The 23,923-nt window shown below is 32.0% G+C and overlaps 1 protein-coding gene across 1 annotated transcript in view; it reads right to left on the bottom strand.

The window, feature by feature from the left end:
* LOC129234209 (orexin receptor type 2-like) overlaps positions 1–23,604 on the bottom strand; it is a 53,215-nt gene extending 29,611 nt beyond the window's left edge. Inside the window, exon 1 of the mRNA XM_054868132.1 lies at positions 23,087–23,604. Within this exon, the coding sequence (XP_054724107.1) occupies positions 23,087–23,497 (411 nt within the window). The 5' untranslated portion in view covers positions 23,498–23,604. The remainder of the gene's footprint in view (positions 1–23,086) is intronic.
* Between the last annotated feature and the right edge of the window lie 319 nt (positions 23,605–23,923).

Raw genomic sequence — 23,923 nt, 5'->3', positions numbered from 1 at the left:
TCATAGCTATGTAGTTCTAATTTTGAAGCCAATGCTGTGGGCAAGATGCATACTTCCGATCCAATTTATCTAACGGCTGATACAGCTGATTTTTTTTTAAATTCTTTTATTTAATGGAATCGTGTTATTGATGCAGTGGAAGAAACGCTAGATCTAGGGGGTATTTTAAAATTCAAAAAACAGACACACGAAGAGCTCAAGCGTCCTCAATGAAAGAAGTTCGTTTAAAACTAAACGAGCTTAATTTCACATATATCAGTGTCGATTTTCTTCCAGTATCCGCATCTCTCTCTCAACTGTCTTCAAACTATTTAAAGCAAAATAAAAAGTTTTTGAAAACAAAATTAGGCGAGAGTGAACATAAACGCACTTAAGTTATTGCTTAAGAACTACAACTTTTTTTTTTTCAATCTTGAGCCGCGTGATGGCTCTTTGAAAGGGTTACGTACGCTCATCGCCATGATTGTTATTACTACTTGCTACAGAAGCATATGCAGGATTTGAGAAATCTCATTGACTTAATAGTACCACATTTCACAGCATAGAGTGCTGTATAAGGCAAAATTAGATTTATCGTATGGTTTTGTATCCTTTTTTTTATCAGTTAGAAAAATATGCTTTATATGTCTGAAAAAGTTTATGTAAAGTAAAAAGCGATTCCATTAATCTACAGCAAACTGAAAATTTCTGATATTTTCCGTGTATATATTTCTCAACTTGCTGAAAATAATGATTACATTAATTAAATCAAGCAATATATATTCAATAAATTAGATCATAAAGGCTGCATATTGATTTTGGAGGGAAAATTGTGCGTTTTCTAAGACTTTTTCTACACAGTCTTCAAACTTATTATTTTCTTGATAAAATAAAACCTTTTTTAAGTCTACTTGTCGGTTCCTTTTGAAGGCTACGTTGCTCTACTTTACGTTGTAGTCCCACGTGCTACAACGTCAAGTAAGCAGAAACCCAAAATGGTTTTTCTAGAGCATCAAGTATTGAAAAATATTAGTGCCAAATTCGAGATGTCATTAATAGTAATAGTAACCCAACAATTACGGAAGTTAAATATTCTCATGTCTACTACTTTCATGCAAATATTTATAACTCACAAGCAGAGCTGTCAACTATGAGCAAAAAATAATGATATATGATACATAACTTCCCTTTCTTTTTGAGAGGAAAGGGGAAAAACATTGCGGTCAAGGTATAGTTATTCCTCATGTGATTACTCGGCCGTCAATTTATCCATATCTGGAATCTTAAGAGGGAGAAGAGGTGACTCTAGACATGATTGATGTTTACATCCACCTTTTTTTTGCATTTTCTGCGTTCTACTCTGAAGAACATGGAAAACTGCAGCCCAACACATAATGTAAAAGATATATTATTATAGATTATAACCGAGTGCTCGCACAAAACGAGTTTGAAAAATTCAGAAAAATCCATACACATTTGATTATTATTGTTATTATTATATATTATCATTATCATTATTATTTCTGCTTAATTTGCTTTGAACTGCCTTATTGTCTGATTGTATCTATCTTGTGCATATTAAAAGCCATTGATTAAGTTGAAGGTGATTCAGCTTCGAATTCTTTATATTTGTCATTATCGTCTCGTCACTTTTATTATTTTTAATACGCTTTTATTAGCTTCACCTGTATGTATGTATATATGTATGTATCTTGTAACGGAATCTTGCAGCTCAAATTTCGCCCACTTCCTGCGATCGGATTCTTTTGAAATTTGGCACGCGACCTCAGACCCGATGACAATGCAATATTCTATAATCAAATTAACTAACACTTTTAATTGTTAGTTTCCTCCAATTTTAATCAATATTTTGGCATAAATCCAACAATGTGAAAAAGGAAAAAATTTAAAAAATACATTAAAAAATGCTCGCAAAAATTATTTAAAAATATCTACAAAAACTTTTAATTTTACTGCATCAGACAAAATTTGTTCCAATGTTCCAAGGTAATTATAAAATGAAATATAATTGTTTTTAACTAATTTCATGCCAAAATTTAAGTGAGCCTTCAATTGGAAATTCATTGCTGATCAGACCATTGTTGAACAAAACTTTTATTCAAATGTATCTCAAATTTTCAAAGCAATGTAGATATGATTTCCGCACACATACATCGATGACTGAGATGGATTAGCTTTTTTTTGGGCAAATTTCAGATTTTGAACAATGTTGAAATGAATATTTTTTCGTAAAACAAATTAAACTAAAAAGAAGAAAATAAAATAATAGTTTAAAAAACTAAAAATAACGCTTTCGTTGCAAAATGAACTAAAAAGTGAAAAATAATCTTTGGATGATAGTAGTTGACCAATCACTTAATTTTAATGAAAATACAAAAAAGCGTGGGGGGCTTCTTACCAGTTGTCTTGAATTTCTTCCATTTGTTTGGATTCCATTGTTGATTCCATTTGTTTTCTTCCAAGCAAAAATGTAAATAGACAGCACCCCACGCTTTTTTATATTTCATTAAAATTAAGTGATTGGTCAATTACTATCATCCAAGGATTATTTTTCACTTTTTAGTTCATTTTGCTACGAAAGCGTGTTTCTTTAGTTTTTTAAAACTATTATTTTATTTTCATCTACTTTTGCTTGAATTTGAGCTACAATATCCTCGGAAGTATATCTCAGAAATGACAACATTGGCGTCAAAAAATATATGATTTCCAAATGCTTCTTCATTCCACAATTTTTTTATTTTTTTTTCCCGGATTTATGACTCATATAACTAACTTTCAGTTGACTTCAGAGTATCAAAAGGATTTTTCTAAGATAAGAAAAGCTGAGTTAGAAGTCACATCAATAGAAATTTAATCAATCACAGAAATATTGCTCTCTTCAAGCGGGAATTGCTCATTAAAAGCGAGTTAAAGTTCCCATAGACTTAACATTGTATCAACCAAATCTTGCTGATTTCCTCGCTAAAACCGGGCTAAATCAGGGTTCATTATAAGCGAGTTTGACTGTAATTCCCAAGATAGTTACTGTAAGAAACGGAATAAAACGCTTCCTTAAATCTTATGCAAATTTTCGTAAATACTGCTTGGGTAACACTTAAACCGTAAAAGGGAAAAAAGGACGAATTAAATCCATTTATGATTAGTTTAAGACACTTATCAGTACTCTAAAAGCTCATATATAAGTCGCATTTAAGTAGTCGCAGCTCCTTCCCATATTTCCACTCATTTTTTCAACTCTTCTATAAAATTAAAAAAAAAATGCAGTTGGGATTTTTTCCTATTTTTTGCACATTTTTTTCTTCAAAAAATGTCATAAAGAAAAAAAATGCTCATGCACCGAAAATTAGCATCAGCTAAGAAGCGATTAAGCTTTGAAAGCTGAATCAAACGTATTCAAAAATTATTCAAAATACCTATTTAAAAACGCGTCGTTTTAAAAGTAACGCGAAACTTGGAAAAAACATTTTGAAAAGAATGAAAATAAGATCTAATGATAAAATTCAAGATTCGACATGTAGAGGTTTCGTGTTCGTATTTGAGAATAGTCCGTTTTTACGATCGTAATTTCTGTAAAAGATTCGTTTTCACTCTTGCAATTTTTTATAAATATATTCCTCTTCTACAATTTCCAATAACAATCTAATTTGAGAAGATGAGGAGGCTGAGGGTAGAGAGGACACATCTTCGATTCTTCTCCGATTTGAAGCTGTCTGTGGGGGGGGGGGGGATGAGGGGTTGTTGGATGGAATTGTTGTTTTGAGAACTCGATCCTATTAAAGAACACCAATTTATTTACGAACATTAAACTGAAGCTAGTTTCTGTAAATATTCTCAGCATATTTAACTAGTGAAAACAGTGCAATAAATTATTTTAAGTAACTTAACGTGCTTCAAAAATTTAATTATAACTTTCATGTATCTACACCTCTGTAAAAAATATTCAAAGATGACAGGTAGGTTATTAAAAGAGAAAGATAGAATCGCCAGAATAGAGTAATTCGATTATTTGGAAGCGAAAAATAGTTTCGTTTAAGGAAATTTAATTTTCGGAAGAATTAATGTAACTAAAGAGTTTACTTTCGTCATTAAAAATTGCACTAAATTTTATGACATAATTTTGAAAAAGGGCATTTTCTTCTCAATAGATGAATTAAAAAAATGTAAATGTCATTGAAAAACGCAAGAATGTAAAAGGAAATTTCTGCTCCCCCTCCTCCCAATGTAAAAAAATCATGAATAAAACGATAAAAAAGTAAAAAAGTTTTAAAGAAATATTGCATGACAAATCAAACATGATATCCAAAAACAAAGTTCAGAAACAAAAGTAAATTTAATAAATGTTCTAAAGTAAAAATATAAAAGCTATATAATAGGGTGCAGCGAAAAAAACGAAATTGTTTTTGCGAGTTGCTATAGCGCGGAAAAGTTGCGATTGGTGAAGACTTTAAAAAAAAAAAAACTTTTCTTTACCGATTTTCGATTTTTTAAAAATTTTGTGTCAATGTTTTTTTTTTTTTTAATGCTCTAAGACAGAAAAGTTGCGATAGGTGAAGCCTTGAGAAATTAGAAAGAAATGTTGAAATCGAGTAATACCTTTTAATTCAAGAACAAGCATAAAAAATCGAAAAAAAAAATGAGAATTTCAGTTTTTCTTTGAGATTAAAAAAAAAGAACTATTTCTTTTTTCTTCAATACGAAATTTATGTCGGACGACCATTGCAATGGGGTATTTGTTTACTCCATTTCACCAAATTATCTTTTCGTCACTTTTTCTGCATTTGAATGGTGAAAAAACTGTTTCAAGTTTTTTTTCTGGACCAATAGGAGACCGTCTCAGAAGTTGTGAAAAATAGATTTTCAAGTAGTTGACTGTACAACTACGGAAGAGTAAACATAAAATGCTTGAGTAAGGATCAAAGGTATCTTTTGCATATATCCCAAGCAATAAAGAGTTGCAATTGTCCAAATGATTAGTCAAATCTTAAAATCCCCGCCCACTCTCGCATCCCAAATGGCTCACTTGTGCAAATAGAGTTCTCAGACTTAATGTAAATGTAACGATCCCATCAGATGCGTTAAAAGGCAATTGTTACTTTTATCTTGAAATGCCACATGCCAGTCTGGTTTGAAATAAAGATCAGTAAAAACTTCACGAACGATCCCCATTTATGTTTACAAAACAATTCAAACGTGTTTATACTTGCCTGAGAACCTGAAACAAGTTGTTTTACCATGTCATTGAAGAAACGCTTTCTTTGCGTAGCCCGAAAACTTTTTGATGGCCATGGTTTTTGACCAAAAGAGGCATATATGAGAACTAGGGTTCTTAAAAGGTTTTGAAAATCAGAGAACCTGTTTCTAAAACCAAATATATCAGAAATTTTGTTATTCCATCCCTTAATAAGGGGGGGGGGGGTGTTTCCTTCAACTACTTTTAGTCACTGAAATTGATAGAATGAGAAAAAAAAACATAGACCCAGAAAATATTTTCATTTTCCCAACAGTTGTTTTTTAATTACTTTTTTGAAATGTCCGATTTTTCAAACAAGGCGTGTTCTTTATTACGCCACAAATGATGCATTTTGGCGCATCTTTCTACCACATTCCACGTTATGATAATCAACAAGCTAATTAAATATTGCGCTCTACGCTTGCTATCAACCATATCGTTGCCAATACGCGTGAGTAAAGATGCGAATCAAATATTTTGCTTTGTGAATGGCAACACTAAAGGGCAATTCATCATTTGTGATGTCATCGGCAAGATTTGTAAACAATGAAAGCGCACCGATTAAAGTATTTTTTTTAAAAATATTAAACTTAAACAAGTTATTTAAAAAATGGTCAGATCCTATGTTTTTAAGCATGCTCTTTCAGAAAAAAGTACTTTTAAAATTGTGGAAACGACCCCATTATTAAAATAAGAAACGTGTCTTTGGGCAAAGCGGGTATAGGATTTCCTTATATATTTATTTATAATTTCTTGACTCGTGTGCTGACTTACATTTTCTATGTCAATAGAATAAGTATAACTTTAAAGAGTTATTTTTTAGAATGGCAATTAATTAGTTTATTAATTAACTCAGTTATTTCTTGTGTTTTATAAACAAATGTACTGACTCTAAATTGTATAAGTACAACTATTTTATATTTTTTATATAACGGTAGGTAGTAGTTAACTATTTTAATTATTTATAACTTCATATTTAATTGGCAAATGTACCAAACCACAATTATTACTCGCTTTAGGTTCAATGGTAGGGCAAAGCGGGTTTTTCAAATGTTTGTTAAGTTTGATACTAAATAAATATTGGGTTTGATATAATACAAAATTATACTTTTTATTTTGAAGTTCAAAAACCCTGCAATGAAATAAAACCAAAATTTTTGCGATGTTTTTAAACATGTTCTTTCAGAAAAAAATACTTTTAAAATTTTGGAAACGACCCCATTACTAAGCCCCTGATTACGCAGAAATTATTGCTTGGAGCACGGCAAAGTTATCTAAGTCACTTTTGCTTCGAAAAGTTACCAACGAAGACAGTAAATATTTTATCAAAACTGGTACTACACCAGACTTGGCTGTAAAACTATTCCCCTGCCATTACGCAAGCCGTCGAAATATGCTTGAAGCTAGTGCTGGAGGCTTCGCGTCAAGTTCGCGGATTTAAATGAAGAGATAGATGGCTATATAAGAGCAACATTGAAATGCAGATCAATTACGTCCAAGTTTTCCAAACAAACTGATTAATTAGATTCAACAAGTCACACTTAAAACAATAAGACTTGTGTACTGGATGGTAGAAATTCTGCTAAATATTTTATAATTTTCTATTATTTGAAAATGGCTAATTACTGTAAAGAATGGGATTTCTGCATGGTTAGAAGAATCGTTCAAAATCAAGAAATAAATTAATTTTTATGTGTAAAATAGTGCTTTTTAAAAGGGTTTTCCCTATATTACTGAAACAAAAGGACCATTTTTTTAAACCTCAAAGAAAAGCAGAAATTTTTTCGATTTTTTATGCTTGCTCCTGAATTAGAAGGTATTATTCGATTTCAACATTTATTTTGATTTTTCAAGACTTCACCTATCGCAACTTTTTCGTCTTAGAGCATTAAAAAACACAAAATTTCTAAAAAATCCGTAAAAAAGTATAAAATGTTCCATTTTTCCGAATTTTCAGGCTCCTTGCACGATCGGAAGATATTATCCGATTTCAAATTTTTTTATTTTTTAAGTCTACACCAATCGCAACTTTTACGTGCTATAGCAACTCGTCAATAAAAATTTTGTTTTATTTTTCGCTCCAACCTACTATATAACCCTCAAAATGTAGAAACGTCAAAATGTAGAAATGTATGAGGAGTCTGTCGATCCATCTCTGTCTGTGCGTCTCTCCTCTTTTCCCCAATAACTTTTGACAGAACACTCTATTCGATCAAAACTGCTTTCGGACCTCATTCCCCAGTATCAATTTTCGTTTATTTTTTTTTCTTTTACTTAAAAAAAAAAAAAAAAAAAAAAAAAAACAGTAGGAAATTTGAATCCTTCAGAAATTCTAATCTAACAGACAGGTTCTTTGAAAAATCTTTATCAGAAACAGCTTATGACGTCTAAGATGTATGAAAAAAGATTTTGGATTTATTTTATGGGTACCTGTTTGAACATTCCAAACGTTTGAAATATTACTGCTTATGAAAAAAAAAATTAAACCTTTTTATCGAAAAATGCTTTTACAATAAGTATTATTTTTTAGCAAAAAAAATTAACTTACAGATTCTTAACATATGTAAGATTCTGAGATTCTGAATATATTTTAGTTCATTATATCCAGAAATTAAAAAAAACAAAACAAAACGAACTAGGTTTTAGCAAAAACCAAAATGCTTTTCTCCGTCGATGTAACACTTGATTTAATTAAATCAAAGTCAAAGTAAGATGAATACAAAGTGTAAGTACATTTCATGTAACGGAAATAATTTTAAGCCGATTTTTTTAATGTAAAAATTTATAGATGTTAAAAAATATCATTTTCATTCTAAAGTTAAAAAAAAACTTTTTACAGGAAAATTGAAACTAAAAATCAATTTCAAGTTTTCTGCTTAAAATTAAGGTATGGTCCTGCACAAAAACTGATTTAATGTATTTGCTTATTTATTTTACCTGCTGAATCGTTAAGTTTTACACTGGAAAAAAATACTGAGACACAGTTCAACATTTTCCGTCATAGTAAAAAACAGCTTTATTTCAAAAATCTTTAGCTTTAAAAAAAATCTTTTTACCGGAAATTGAAACTAAAAATACGAAATGCAATTTAAGTGAAATATGAAAAAATATCAATTTTTTAAAGCTTTTGAGCTTGTGAAACCTTTTAACGGTCATTAACGTTAAAAATTGTTTTAACAATTCAATAATGGAAAAGCCAAAGGGAAATTGCTTTGCAAGATAAATCTGAAAAGGATTACCAGGAAATGTAATATTCAGATAAAAGAAAGCTTGTTACAAGGGAATTAAAAAAAAAAAAAAAAAGAAAAAAAATGTGTCATTTGCTACTGTTTAAGGAAGCAATGTAATTTTAAAGGGATCTTTAGTACTTATAAAAAGATTTGTAAGTTGGTACATCCAGTCTATAATATTATTCAAATTTCAATTTCGACATCTGTTACTTTTAAATTGAATGACTTTCAATTCATTCTTATGATTCATTTTATGCAGTCACAAATGGCACCCGCACGGCTTTTCCCGTAGTAGAAAATTAAAAGGTCTTTTGGTTCGCCTGTATATTTACAAATAATGTATGATGAATTTCTCGCCAATTGGCTTGCCCATGTTACGGTTCCACGTTATGATAACTTGGCAATTTACCCGTCCATCTTATGAAAATTTTGCTCTAGAAAATGTTCTTAAAATTGGAATAGAAAAAGAAAAAAAAAAAAAACGAATTTTCGAAAAATCGCTTCAAGGTGCACACCCCCATGCTACAAACTAATTTTGCGCCAAATTTCAAGAAAATCGGCCGAACGGTCTAGGTGCTATGCGCGTCACAGAGATCCTGACAGACAGAGATCCGGACAGAGAGAGATCCTGACAAACAGAGATCCGGACAGAGAGAGATCCTGACAGACAGACTTTCAGCTTTATTATTAGTAAAGATTACTATCTATCGTGTGTGAAGGAGCAAAGACGTAATAGTTCGGATTTTTGAGTTGCAAGTTTTCGTTGGGGGGAGGAAATTTTTAATGCCTTCTTTCGCTTTTAACTTACATTCTTTTACATTTTACATTCCATAATTTATATTTCAAAACTTTGTTTTGTTTATTTAGATATTGCTTTTCGAACTGCGAGTTACTTTGTAAAGCTTAAAATTATATTTTGCTTGCAATTAATATTTTATGAAAGATTTTTTTAAAATTTAAAATAGATAAATTGCAAATAAAAAGAAATGCAACCTACCCACTACAGTATTGGACTTAATACGAACAAATTTTGGTTAAGTTTGGTAGCATATAGAAATGGATAAGCATTATGTGAAATAAAAGTACCTATGTGCAGAAAATCAAAAGATAATTTTGCAATGTTAAATCGCAAAAATTTGCAGTTCTTTGAAATATTGAATGGCTTAAAACTTTTAAGGGGGAAACTGAAGTTGTTGGATGACAAAAACAACCTTAATATAAAAACTTTTGTTGACAAAATTACTCGTTGTTGTAAAAATTACTCTTCAGCATCATGTACGTACAATTTTCTCTCAATAAATTATAAATCCATCATCACCAGACAGAAATCGCAAGCGATCGCCTTAAAGAAGCCACCGCTAGTTTAAAGTGGTCCGTGCTCTGTTCTAATTTAAATCCCATTGGTCACGATCGTAGAATTACAGCCCATAGTTCACTTCTTACGCATATTCCAGAACTCCAGAAATCCGGGTATCACTAATTGACGAGAGTGCCGGCCTTTCCGGAGACTATCTAGATTGTTAAGTGATTAGTATGTTCAGCTGTGTATTAATTGTGCTGTGGCGCATGGTTCACATATAGCCTATTAATCACCAAACAAACCGTCTGCTCTTCACACGAAGATGTATTGTCCTTCTGCTATCCAGAGAATGTTCTGATCAATAAATATTCTTTACATTGGCGCCCATTTGCAAACTTTTAAGTGGGGGGGGGGGGCTCAGATATTTCCCCCATAGTTTAGCAGGATATTTTCCCCATAGAAACCGATTTCAGTACAGATTAGAGCTATTAAAGTTTGACATTTTAGATAAATGATTCATTAATGGCTGGAGGAGAAATGTTTTTATATTTTTGCAAAGAAAAAAGTACTGAAAGCAAGGAAGTACTAATTTCTAATGGGGGCTGGGGGGGGGGCTTGCGCCCCCACTTGCCCCCTTATATGGGCGCCCTTGATTCTTTATGCCTATATCCAGTGGTGCTGTAGTTGGGGAGAGGGGGGACGAAGCACCGTCCCCTGAAATAGTACTTTGTTTTTTATTGTTCAAGTAATGCAAATATATAATGCGCATTGGTTTCAAACAACCTTTTCTTTTGACGAGTCCTTTAAGCATTTTTTTAAAACGATAGTGGCGGCCCCTGGGTCTAGCGGTCCAGGGCCTGGCGGCGCCATGATGCTGTGATTAGGATATGCGCAACCTTTACGATGCTGTCAGGTTAGGTTTGCCCAACTATACATAATTGTTTATGTAACTATTTTTGTTATTTTGCTGCTTTATTTGCAGTAGCTGCCATTATCTGAAATTGAAGAGATTGAATATAATATTTTATTGAAAACTATTATTTCTCCCCAAAAAGAAGATTATCGGTTTAAGCAAACACGGGGAAAAATCGACGGAAAATCAGCACATTACATCTAGGATCCAAGCCGTGGTATTCTTTTGAATTTTATCATCTTGAATTCAAATTATGTTTTTCGCAATCACGAATTGCGAAGGATCCTACTCCTTGGGTTTCTTGTTTCTGCAAATGGCTACTATCGCAATCATAACGGGTTGGTTTCCTTCAGTGAAAAGTACTACTTTTAGTCATTGAAATGGATAGAATGAAAAAAAAAAAAAAAAAAAAAAACATGTATCCAGAAAATACTTTCATTTTCCCAACAGTTTTTTAAATTAATTTTTTAAAATGTCTAATTTTTCAAACAAGGCGTGGTCTTGATGACGACACAAATGATGCACTTTGCCGCATCTTTCTACTATGTTTCCACGTTATGATAATCAAGCAGCGAATAAAAATTGCGCTCTACGCTTGCTATCAACCATATCGTTGCCAATGCACGTGAGTAAAGATGCGAATTAAATATTTTGTTCTGTGAATGGCAACAATGAATGGCATTTCATCATTTGTGATGTCATATGACAGAAGTATAAACAATAAAAGCTCACCGATTTAAGTAATTTTAAAAATATTAAACTTAAATAAATTATTTAAAAAGTGGTCAGATCCTATGTTTTTAAGCATGCTCTTTCAGAAAAAAATACTTTTAAAATTTTGGAAACGACCCCATTGCGAAAAACATAATGTTACAAATTCTGTAAATAGTAATTATTTTTATGGTTAACTTATTGTAATCTGGCTAAATTTTCCGTTTTTTCCATTATCTTTCATCTAAAATTGTCTTAGTAACGTAACCTGTAAATAGTTTCTTGTAATGAATATACAACCCCGTTACATTCGAATGAAGTATATGCTCCCTCCATTTCTGAATGATAAGATTTGTGAATGAATTAAAAAAAAAAGGAAACTTTGGGAACCACCTGGAATATTTGAGAGCTCTCTTTCGATGTTTATAAATAGTCATGCCGCGTGTTCAAAGTCAGACTGGTCTGAACCGTGGGCTGGAAAGTGCGTATTAGCCTTTGCGCTGTGTTTTTGGGTATTTCGAGGTAAATACGTGTGTGACCGTTGAGTTTACGGTGTTAATTGATATTTGCCTAATTGCTACGGTTAATTTAGCAGTTGCTAACGATATTTCTTGTACATAGTTGTAAATAAATCTCCTGTGTTTTCTCAAGAACTGTGTCGTCATTTAAAGAATTTCTTGACGTGGCTGGACTCGTAACTATAATTTAAATTCGAGATGTAATAATTCTTGGTTCCAGGGGATGGATGATAGATGTTGTGTGCTGGACGCTTATTTTTTTTTAACTAATCGGATTTCGTATACCTTGTCGAGTCTTAAAACGTTTGCAAAAACCTTTTGACGTTGGATTATTTCGGATGTTGGCATTATAAACTATTCTTTATCTCTGTCCAAATTACCAATTTTCAACAAAATTCGATTGTGTCATGTGACTTCCAAGTATTATTCGGGTAAATTGAAATTTCGCATACATCATGTAGTGTAAAAACTGCAGGGTGAGAGCAAAGAAACGCGAAATTTTTTTTTTTTTTTTGAAGCATCCTAATATGCACATATGAGGCAGTGAGAAAGAAAGGGATGTAAGTGGACATTTTCAAGTTTTAAGTAAAACGCGTTTAAATACAACATCCTAGGTAGACTTTCATTGATTTTTTTTTTCTAAATCCTGCTGCATAACAGCAACTACCAGAGCTACTAGTACCATCTCTTGCCCCAAGACAGAGGAGGAGTTCACCTACCATTTTTACTGGTTATCTCCAAATATTTAATTTTGGCACTTTCACCCCTTTGCTCCTCACTCATTCATATGAGGCAGTGAGAAGCAAAGGGATGTAAGTGGACATTGTCAAGTTTTGAGTAAAAGGCGTTTAAATATAACATCCTAGGTAGACTTTCATTGATTTTTTTTTCTAAATCCTGCTGTATAGCAGCAACTACCGGAGCTACTAGTACCATCTCTTGCCCCAAGACAGAGGAGGGGTTCACCTACCACTCTTTATTGGTTATCTCCAAATAGTTAATTTTGGCACCTACACCTCTTTGCTCTTCATTGCTTAGCTTCCGCCAGGAAGAGCGTTTTCTTTGTAAGATATCCTGTTATGCCATATGAGGCAGTGAGAAGCAAGGGGATGTAAGTGGACATTTTCAAGTTTTCAGTTAAACACCTTTAAAGATAACATCCTAGGTAGGCTTTCATTGAATTTTTTTTCTAAATCATGCTGTATAGCAGCAACTACCAGAGCTACTAGTACCATCTCTTGCCCCAAGACAGAGGAGAGGTTCACCTACCATGTGTACTGATTATCTCCAAATTTTTAATTTTGCCACTTACTTCTCTTTGCTTTTCACTGCTTCATATGCATTTGCATATAATCCAGGTTCTAGTTATTTCAAATCGCAATTAAAATTAGATTCACAAAGAAAATTAAAATCTTTAAGTCTTGCCAACGGAAACGAAATAACAGAATTATTTATCGAAAGTTTTAATTACCCTTGCTAGAGGCTACAGCTGTACCCTCGGGAGACTAGTACTCATTTGCTTCAAACTTGTTTCAAATAATAGCTGCATTTCATCTCATTAACTTCCACAGCACAGTCCTATTAAGTTTCGCATTCGCAATAATTTCGGTCAGGTGAAGCAATTGATTTAATCAAACAAGTGGCAAACATCATAATTAAAAGTTAATCATTTCATTTGGTTGTAATTACCTTGTGATTGATTGTTCTACAGTTCAGATACTACGATAAAGTTATTGGATTTCACTTTATGTGGGTTTGAGTGATCACCTAAATGAATTGTTTAGTGACGAATGTTGGGAGTAATTATGAGTAAATAATTAAATTGATTTCCCTTATTTGGAAACCAATTATTAAAAGTTTCAATTCTTCATTTATTCTCATAATATTTTCTTTAATGTCCTTAATGGGTCAAAAATTGGTGCAAGAAATATCAAAAGTGATGCTTCTATTCATTTAAAGGTTTACATTACTTTTTATGAGGATGAAGGCTAAACTAAATGGCAGAATAACTAGGGACGTTTGCTATTTTTTTTCTTGATAGTTTTGGATTTTAGTTTTTTAGTGAAATTGTTTCGGAATTATGTCAGCTGTTTCAAGAAAGGAATTAATCAAATCTTTTCTAGCGCGAATAAAACAAATTTTTCACTTCTATTATTTTCTCTTTTCATAATTGCATTCATGTGTGAGATTCTCTCTGTTATCAAATAAGCAAAACAATGCACAATTAGTTACGATTAAAATACAGTGGCTCTCAAAAATGTTCGTACACCTTGAAATTTTGTAGTAAAACCTAAATAGCGCAAAACTGAATTCGAATATGAAGTCCAATTTTTTTTTCACACCATTCCTATGCCATTCTGAATAAAAACCAGTAGTTTTTTTCAAAATATAGCCAGATTTTATTTTTGAAAATTGTTAAAAAACGAAGAGACAGAGAAAAGATACGCCACAAAAGTCATCGTACACTGAAATACTTCCGAATAAATTCCTAATTAAAATTATCACATGTGGTTTTTTTTATTATTTTTGCATTGTAATGATACTGTAAAGTCATTTGCTTTTAATTTTTTGTGTATTTATTCCCTAATATTCTGCTTATTATTTTAAAATGGCAGGTATGCGTAGAAAACAACAAACACGATTCGAAATTTGATTTTTTTCCCTCACAGTAGCCGTAAATTGGTTTGAAATGTCTCTAAATAGGTTAATTTACACCATTCTATAGTGAAGTGCATGATAAAATGCTTTTAAGACAAGAATAGGATCGAAAACGAGGTAAGAAAAGGTCAACTGGCAAAGTTAACAAAGAGTGATCGGAGGTTTACAGTTTAAAAAAAAACATGAAAAATACACATTTCAGAACTGAAAAAGTTTCTGCAGAACTGAATGAAACATTTTACGTTTAATTTTTACCTAAAATTGTTCGTCAAGGTTTCTGATTAGCTGGATTAAATGGGACCTCTCCCCGCAGAAATTTTCTTGTTCGTGTGAAAATCAGTTAGCTTATGCTTTCCGTCGTAAAATCAATGACAAATAAGCTCAAAACGTTTTGGAACAACGTCTTACTTATAGATGAAAATAAATTCAACATTTTGGGTTAAATTGTTGTATAATTGTAAATGGAAGAAAAAAAAAGAGGAATTTAATCTTAAGAACTTAGTTGGATCAGTTAAACAGGACGGTGAAGGTGTTCTTGTGTGAGGGTGCATCTCAGTATCAGGACTTGGAAATTTGGAATTTTTTGGTGAAATAATGAATTATGCTGTTCATTTTAATATTTTAGAAAACAATTTTAAACTTTTAGCCCAAAATTTGGTAATCGGAAACAACTTTGTTTTTTTATCGAAAGAACGATAAAAAGCACACATTCGCGTTTGGTGTCTCAAAATTTGTCTTTAAGCTTAGAAATATCTCCTCAATCGCCAGATTTAAACTTAATGGAACATATTTGGAGATATCTGGTGGCTAGATTACGAAAATACTCCATTGAAACGAAAAGCGAACTAGAAACATTAAGACTCATAGTGCGGCTGAACACTTACTCAGAAATTGCACAAAAAAAAAAGAAAGAAAAAACAATGAAATCTATTCCCAGACGTTTAAAAGCTGTTAATGTTACTGCATGATGTTCTACTAAATAATCACTTAATAAAAAGTTAGATTATTTACTAATTTTTTGACATTTTTTCAAAGTGTACGAAGACTTTTGTGAGATAACATTTCCAGCACTTTTTGGTTTTTGATTTTTAAAAAATTAAGTTTTAGTGTTTTATTAAAAATTTTCATGTAGTTTTGTTAAAAATAGATCATAGATCTTATAATAAAATACCTATTCCGAAATATTAATTCTAACCAACGGATAAGGTCCTATTTCATTGAAAGTCGTAGGTGTACGAAAACTTTTGGGAGCCACTGTAATTGATAACAACAGAAAACACCATAAAGATATATAGAAATGACTTAAACCATTTTGACTTTGAAATGAAAAGCCGCTCCGTATCAGAGTCAAATAAATCTGATTTTTTTTTCGAATGCGTTAGCTTCTTATCGTAGATATCACGCTAATTTATTTAAAATATTACAAATAATAATGCAAAAATCTTTGCGGGAAAAGTTAACTAATAATGCCACCAACATAATATGTACAGTCAAACTCGTTTATAACGAACGCTAAGGGACTGCGATATTTGCTTGTTATAACAGAGTGCTCTTAAAAAGCGAGTTCGTGAAAAAAAATCATGAAAGTTTATCATAGTTGTTTTTTCCCTCTTTTTAATTAATCACCGAGCAGTTACACATAGGTTGATTACTTTGCTTTAAAATCGCCGATTGTCTCTTTTTTTTATGTTATTGTTTTTGAGGAATAGGGAAGACCGGGGCTAGCAGAGACAATTTTGTCATTTTTGATATTACCGTAAGATTTGAACCGAGGTGAAACATTTAATGCATCAGATTATTTGAGTAAATCTTGAGCAATATATTTATAAAACAATTATCAACGTTGATTTGAACGTTTTTCATGATAAAAAATGGAATTTCCGTAGCCTCTAAGTTTGTCTCAACTTGCCCCGTATCGGGGCTAGTAGTGACATGCTTGAGCCACGTTGTGACACCCAAAGAACACGTACAAATACGTTGTAATATGTACAAATTATGTAAAAAATGCAGTTAAATGGGATATTTTAAGTTAAGAATGAAAAAAATATTTATTTATAATGCTTTTGACACACAACACACAAAAAAGAACACCTTCATATTTTGAATAACACTTTAAACAAAATGAAAATTATTAAGTAAATTAATGAAAATTATTAAGTTATTTCCACTTGTAAACTCTTTTTTAGAGACACATTAAAAAACTGTGTTAATCAGGAAAGATAAAAAGTAGACCAACATTAATTTTTGACCATATTTAATCTTTTCGGTACAGTGTGTAGGCCAATATCCTACAGATCTACCTATTTTTATAATCACTCATTATCATCGCTTGTTTCAACATCCGATGTGCTGTTAATTCAAATGAAATAAAGTTTTTTTTTGGTACATTTGTCATGAGATCAGTTTTTAAGTGTCATGCATTATACCCAGTCTTCTACAGGTTAAGAAACTTTGTAATGCTCCAAGCAAGCAAGACATAATCAATTTTTATCATCTTTAGAGCTATCAGAATCTTTCTTCTTTAATTTTTTTAAATAAGATTATTGTATTTTTTGTGCACCTTTTAGCATTTTCGGACAGTTTAGACTTTGTTTTTTCTTTTTCAATTTGCTTTTAGCGTTCTCTTGCTTTTTGTTCTGCTCGAATTTTCTCTTGAATTGCGATTGCTAGAATAACAGGTTTTAAAACATTTACGAGCGGAGTGATTGCACTTTCAATTTCCAGCTTTAGGTGGACGTCTTTTTTCTATAAAACGTACCGCTGTTACAATGCTAATGTCAACTGTCATATACTCGTTTAATTCAATGAGATTTCTCACTTCTGAAAACTGCTCTGGATTCTTACTATCATTAACCAAATTTATTGCTGAAGTGCTGGATTTGATAACAGCTTCATATTTATTACTTTCACTATCATTTTGGTCATCAACGCTTTCATCTCTGATGAATAATAGACCGGTGCAAGTAGTGACACTGTCACAACGTGCCTCCTTGACTTTGTCACAACTAGCCCCAAGTTACGCAATTTTGAATTTTACTGAATAAATTTCGAAATAGTATCATAATCAACAAATGAAATGCATAGAATAACGTCTCGAAACATAGGTATTTAAATAATGTTAAGCAAGTTTTTACACCTCAGTATCCTTAGTGGCAATGACAATTCCAACGCAGGTCCCAAAGTTTACTTTTGCTGTAGAAAACACAATAAATAATTTTATCTTGAAAACAGTCCAACGCTATACTTACAAGCTTACACAACACACTGAGACCATCAACCTGCTCTCTCACATGACACGACAGGTGTTGAAACCTATTGGCTCAGTCAGGAGGCTCGATGGTACAACTTGCCCCTGGCACAACTAACCCCGGTCTCCCCTACACATAAACGCATACATAATTTTTGAATGTTTCTATACTCCACAAATTAAAAGAAGTTTCATCATCGCTTGTTCTCAGGATTCATGATTTATTACTATGACTTTGGTTGACTTTGGAATATTAAAGAACATTTACCAAAAAAAGGATAAGCTGAGCTAGAAGTCAATAGAAATTTCACCAATGACAAAAATATTGCTCGCTTTAAGCGGGGTTTGCTCGTTAAGAGCGAGTTTTAGTCCCAATCGACTTAACATTGTACTAATACTAACCAAGTATTTCTGTTTTCCTCACTAAATCCGAGTTCTCGTTAAATCAGGGCTCGTTATAAGCGAGCTGAACTGTAATACAAAAAACTCCTTCGTTCTAATGGAAACTAGCTTTTTATGAAAGACTGTCAATAAGTTGTTCTGTTATGTCTCATATCCACATGTTTATTTGCAATACTAATATGATAAAACAAGAAGACTACATCATTGCACTACTCGTACCACAAAAATTTGGGAAGATCTGTTTTATTCTTGCAGACAAAGAACATTAAAAAGGCGGGGAACAAACATTTGGGAGCTAGTTCAAAAAACGTTGCCTACTGCTGAATAACTTTCAAGATAGGGCTACTGATTATAATTCTTTGTTTTCGATAAATCTTTAACCGAAATTCGAAAATTTCAGTTGTGTAATATAAGCGAGAGAATAATGTCAAAAATGATACCCATTTTCTTGATCGATAGAGGAGTTTTTCTTCTTCTTTTTTAAGTTATCAATTAGCGACCTGATCCAAAAAATTGAGATATTTAACTTCGCCGTTACCTTTACAGTATTGTGCTTTCTGAGTCAGTAAAAACGGAAAATAAATTCCATTAATCAAGATCAATTAATCGAGATATTATATAAATGCATCGATATTCAACATGGTCGCAAATATAATGCCATTGTACATACCAAATCAGTAAAAGCAGAAAATAACCTAAAAAATCTATTAATGATTAATTACAATTAACAATTAACATGCCACTACTATAACGTCATTGTGTATTCCGATTCAGTAAAGCCGAAAATAAATGAAATTTTACTAATCATTAAGAACAATTAATCAAGGCATTATATAAGTATATCAATATTCAACATGATCGTTCGAACGTCGTTGTGTTTTCCGAGTCAGTGAAAGCAAAAAATAAATGAAACTCGATTAATTATTAAGAAATATCAAGCATGGTATTATATGCATACATCGATGCTATACATAGCCGCTACTATTGCGTTATGATACAATCCAAATCAGTAAAACCATAAAATAACTTAAACATTCTACGAATCATTAATACAAAAAAAAAAAAAAGATTAATTTGTCCGTTACTATAACGTCATTGTGGATTGCGATACAGTTAAAACAGAAAATAAATTAAAATCTATTAATCATTAAGAACAATTAATCAAGGTATTATATAAGTATATCGATATTCAACATGGTCGCTACTAGAACGTCGTTGTGAATTCCGAGTCCCCTACTTTTCGCTGATACGAAATTTTCTTCCCCTCTGCTTTTCAGTTTCAATCTTACCTCTTGATATATTGAAGGGAGGGGGGAGAAAATTTTAAATGTCGACGAAAACTAGAGTTAACCGAGTCAGTTAAAGCAGAAAATAAATTAAACTCGATTAATTGTTAAGAAAAACCAAGAAATTTGAAATTTGTTATATGCATGCATCGATACTCAACATATCCGCTACTATAACGTCATTATACATTCCAAATCAGTAAAAGCAGAAAATAACTTAAAATTCTATTGATCATTAATTACAACTAGCAATTAACATTACCGCTCCTATAACGTCTTTACACATTCCGCGTCATAAGCAGAAAATAATTAAAATATATTTAATCATGAAGAACAATTAAGAATGATATTGCATTATATGAAAAAGAGAATAATTAATGGAAGATTTAAGAAGACTTAAAAAATGGCAAGCCAAGAACTGGAGATTATTATGTGCGCCTCAAGAAGGGATCAGGAAAAATGTTCAGTGGTAAATGTTCAGTGACGGTGTAGAGTGATGTTAAAGCACTCACGTTGTCCGTTAAGAATGCACTAAAGCTGTCAAACTCGAAGCAACATTGAGCTAAAAAAATAAAGAAAGATAGCTGATGAAAAAGTAAAAAAATCCTACAAGACGAATACAATGTGCTCTTGAAATTAATGAGATAGTTAATAAGAAGCGAAAAATGATAAAAGTAAAAACTGAAGGGAGTTAAAAGATTTTTAAAGGAAAGGAAAAGGGTGTTGAAAAAAGGAGGACATATTTTGTTCATTCCTACTTTCCATCGTTTTTCCCATTTTTTTTTTAAACATTCGAGTTTGAAATAATTCGCACACACTGAAGCAGCATTGTAGCTAATAACAAATTTACAGTGTTATGGTGTTTATTCAAGTACATTATAGTAGTAGTTTAAACAGAATTGATGCATTTAATGTAACCCGTCATGCTATGCATTTTCTGGTGTATGAATTATGATAGTTATAAACTAATTTTGGGCTCAGGGGATATTAAGTGTAATCAAGGTATCCGAACACCATGAGAGTCCTTTTTTGGGAAACTTAAATTCGAAACAATTGCACAATTACTTTTTATACTATAATTTTAATAAAAATTAACTATGAATTACCTCTTTCAAAAATACTTTCACAAGTTTTGCACAAGCTACAGATGGTTTTAGAATTTTAAAGACTTTTTTTTCAAAAACTTCAAAAATGATATAAAATAAAAGAGTTAAATTATTAGAATGATATTACCATTATATAATGATACTGTAGTTCGAGATATTTGAGGAAACGCATTCTAGATTCAATACTCACAACAGAGAAATGTTGGAATTAGACGTTTTCAACGGACCTTTTTCAGCGGAAACGAAATAGTCAAGCTTGTACAGTAAAGCTTGCGTACAGTAGATGACAAAAAAAAAAAAAAAAAAAAAAAAAAAAAGAAGAAGAAGAAAATGAAAATGAAAAATTTTCACTTTCTGCCCTTTATCTGCCCATGATGGAATAGAACTACCAAAGTTATAAACTCGTATTCATAGATGGTACCAAAAATTTTAAACATTTATTACAGACACAAATTTTAAGAAAATTTTCTTTATGAGATTTAAATTTTTTAATAGCAATAAAAAGTAGATTATTTCAAGGACAGACTATAAACTACATAATATTTCTGAAATGATTATCATTTTAAAATATCCTCCAGCCACCAGTATGAAGACAAAAGTTTGCAACGCTTCGTAAAAATATTAGCAGAACATTTTCGGATTCTAGACCAATAAAAAAAATTTAGTATTGAAAGTCATTGATAAAAAAATACCTCTTCGGTTGAAGTTTCAATGTGTTTACCATTAAATATGCTCATGGAAAGAAAAAATTCTTACGAATAATAGACTATAATGGTTTTATTAAGGCTATACTATTTGCAGGGGTGATTGTAACCATGAAAAAATACCTTAACTTTTTTTTCCCCAAGAAGAAAAAGTGTTTTGATGGGCATGTATATACACATTACGTGTATGTACACATCATATTATGTATATAAATAATTTAGATACATAGTTATTTGTTGGGGCTAAAACTCGAAGTTTTAATTGGACTTCATACGTCCATGTGCATGGTGGGAATTAAATTCTTTTAATTTTTCTCATTTCTTAAAATTTTTCAAAGAATGTTTTATTTTCCTCCTTTGTATCTGAATCCTTAACCATTAATTACATTCATTTACTACTAGTGGCACTCGCACGGCTTTGCCCGTAATAGAAAAATTAAAAGGTCTTTTGGTTCGCCTGTATATTTACAAATAATGTATGGTGAATTTTCTCGCCAATTGGCTTGTACCCACGTTACAGTTCCACGTTATGATAATTTCGTATCTCGCCAATTGGCTTGTGCCCATGTTACGGTTCCACGTTATGATAATTTCGTAATTTATCATAGTTTTGTTCTTAAAATTGGAATAGAAAAAGAACCACATCGAATTTTCGAAAAATCGCTTCAAGGTGCACACCCCCATGCTACAAACTAACTTTGTGCCAAATTTCATGAAAATCGGCCCAACGGTCTAGGCGCGTCACAGACATCCTACAGATATCCTACAGACATCCTCCGGACAGAGAGACTTTCAGCTTTATTATTAGTAAAGAATACACTAAAGCCTAATACACCAGCATTTTTTAATGATTCCCGGTTTCTTTTATGAGTATTTGTAGAAGAATGTTGCATTGCAATAATGCCTTCACACCATCATTAGCATATGTGAAAGGCTTGTTGCAAGAAACACAAAACCAAAATCCAGCCCTATCAATTTTTTTACACTATATTTCCATCTTTTCATTGTAGGAATCCACTCTGTTTAACCATTCCCAATTAAACTTGTTCTTCTTTTCTACATCGATGGAGCCAATATCTTCAGATTTATCCAGATACCTCATTTTTTAAATGAGAACATGCAAAGTTCAAATGAATAAATTTATCAAAGAAAAAAAAAGTAGCCAAATGAAAAGTAAGAGTTAACTAGTAAAATTTAATTAAACAAACTAATTTATATTTACGAGGAGCATATTAATGACGATAAAGTATATTTAGAATTAGTTCAATAACAACAGAACGCACGCAGATAAAGATCATAAACCAGAATATAAAATAAAGAAAATATTTGCATACGATCAATTCCTCCAACTGCAAACAACTAAGACAGGAGTCGAAGCTCTTATCACTTTTCTCTTCCTACCTTCCCCCAGTTTACAAAACATGACCGTAGCTTACGCTTTATATTTATACCAAATGTCTTCAATTTGGATTTTTTCGTTTCATTAAACATCGCCCTAAATTTTACTAAAGTGGGTTTTTCTGAAAATATAGAAGTTCCGGTATTTTCGAAGATGAAGATACCGGAATTCAAGATGAAAATACCAGAAATTCGGTAAAATACCCGAACACAATCACCCCTGTATTTGTCCTATGGAATAAACAAAAATTGTGAAAGGCAGTCGAAAATGCGCATTTAACGTGTTCAGATATCTTAACCATTGGTCACTATAACAAAAATCCTTCATTTAAAGTTCATTAAATGACACTACATGTAGCATGCAAGATGAAATAATAACTTACTTGAAGATAAAGGACGAGCTTACAAGTAATGCTCCCAAAAAACCATGTTTTCGTGACATCCCATAGTACGGTAGGTGGTAGGCATATGAGGATAACCAGAAAATCAGCAACGGCCAGGTTTACGATGAAATAATTGGTGACTGTCCTCATGGTGTGATTCCGGTACACGGACACACAAACTAGAGCATTGCCAACTAGGCCCACCAGGAACACTGTGACATGCAGCGTTATGAGGATCCATTCTGGAGACGAGGGAAAGATGTAATCTTCGATCATCGCCAGGTAATCTTCATCTGAAACGCAATACTCATTCGTGCAATCTGCTGAAGTGCTATTCACAGAACTATTGGTGCCATTATCCACCACTGTGTCGTAGACAGCAATAATTGAGTCAGTTGTGAATACAGCCATTATTGCTGTCTTTTAGTGGTTGATATGCGAGATTCTAGATCAAAAGTGGCATTTCTAAATGTATATTCTTCAGGTACCACATTCAATCAATGCATCAGAGACTCAAATCCAAAAAGATACACTTGAAGGAGATATCTCCAAGCGAAATAATTCTTCAATGCACATTCTTCAATTTCTACAATCAATCAGTGAATCAGAGACTCAATTCTAAAAAGATACAGTTAGAGACGACACATTCAAGATAAATGGCATCGTCCAATATATATTTCCCAGGTGCCACACTCAATCAATGTATCAGAGACTCAGTTCCAAAAAGATACATTTGAAGGCGATATCTTCAAGATAAAAATCATTTTTCAAGTTATATTGTTCAGGTAACACAATCAATCAATGTCTCTGAGACTCAATTCTAGAAAGATACATTTG

This window comes from Uloborus diversus, chromosome 1, assembly GCF_026930045.1.
Source record: "Uloborus diversus isolate 005 chromosome 1, Udiv.v.3.1, whole genome shotgun sequence".
Classification (NCBI taxonomy): domain Eukaryota; kingdom Metazoa; phylum Arthropoda; class Arachnida; order Araneae; family Uloboridae; genus Uloborus; species Uloborus diversus.
The sequence above is the reverse complement of the archived record's forward strand: the minus strand, read 5'-3'. Positions and strand labels throughout refer to the sequence as shown.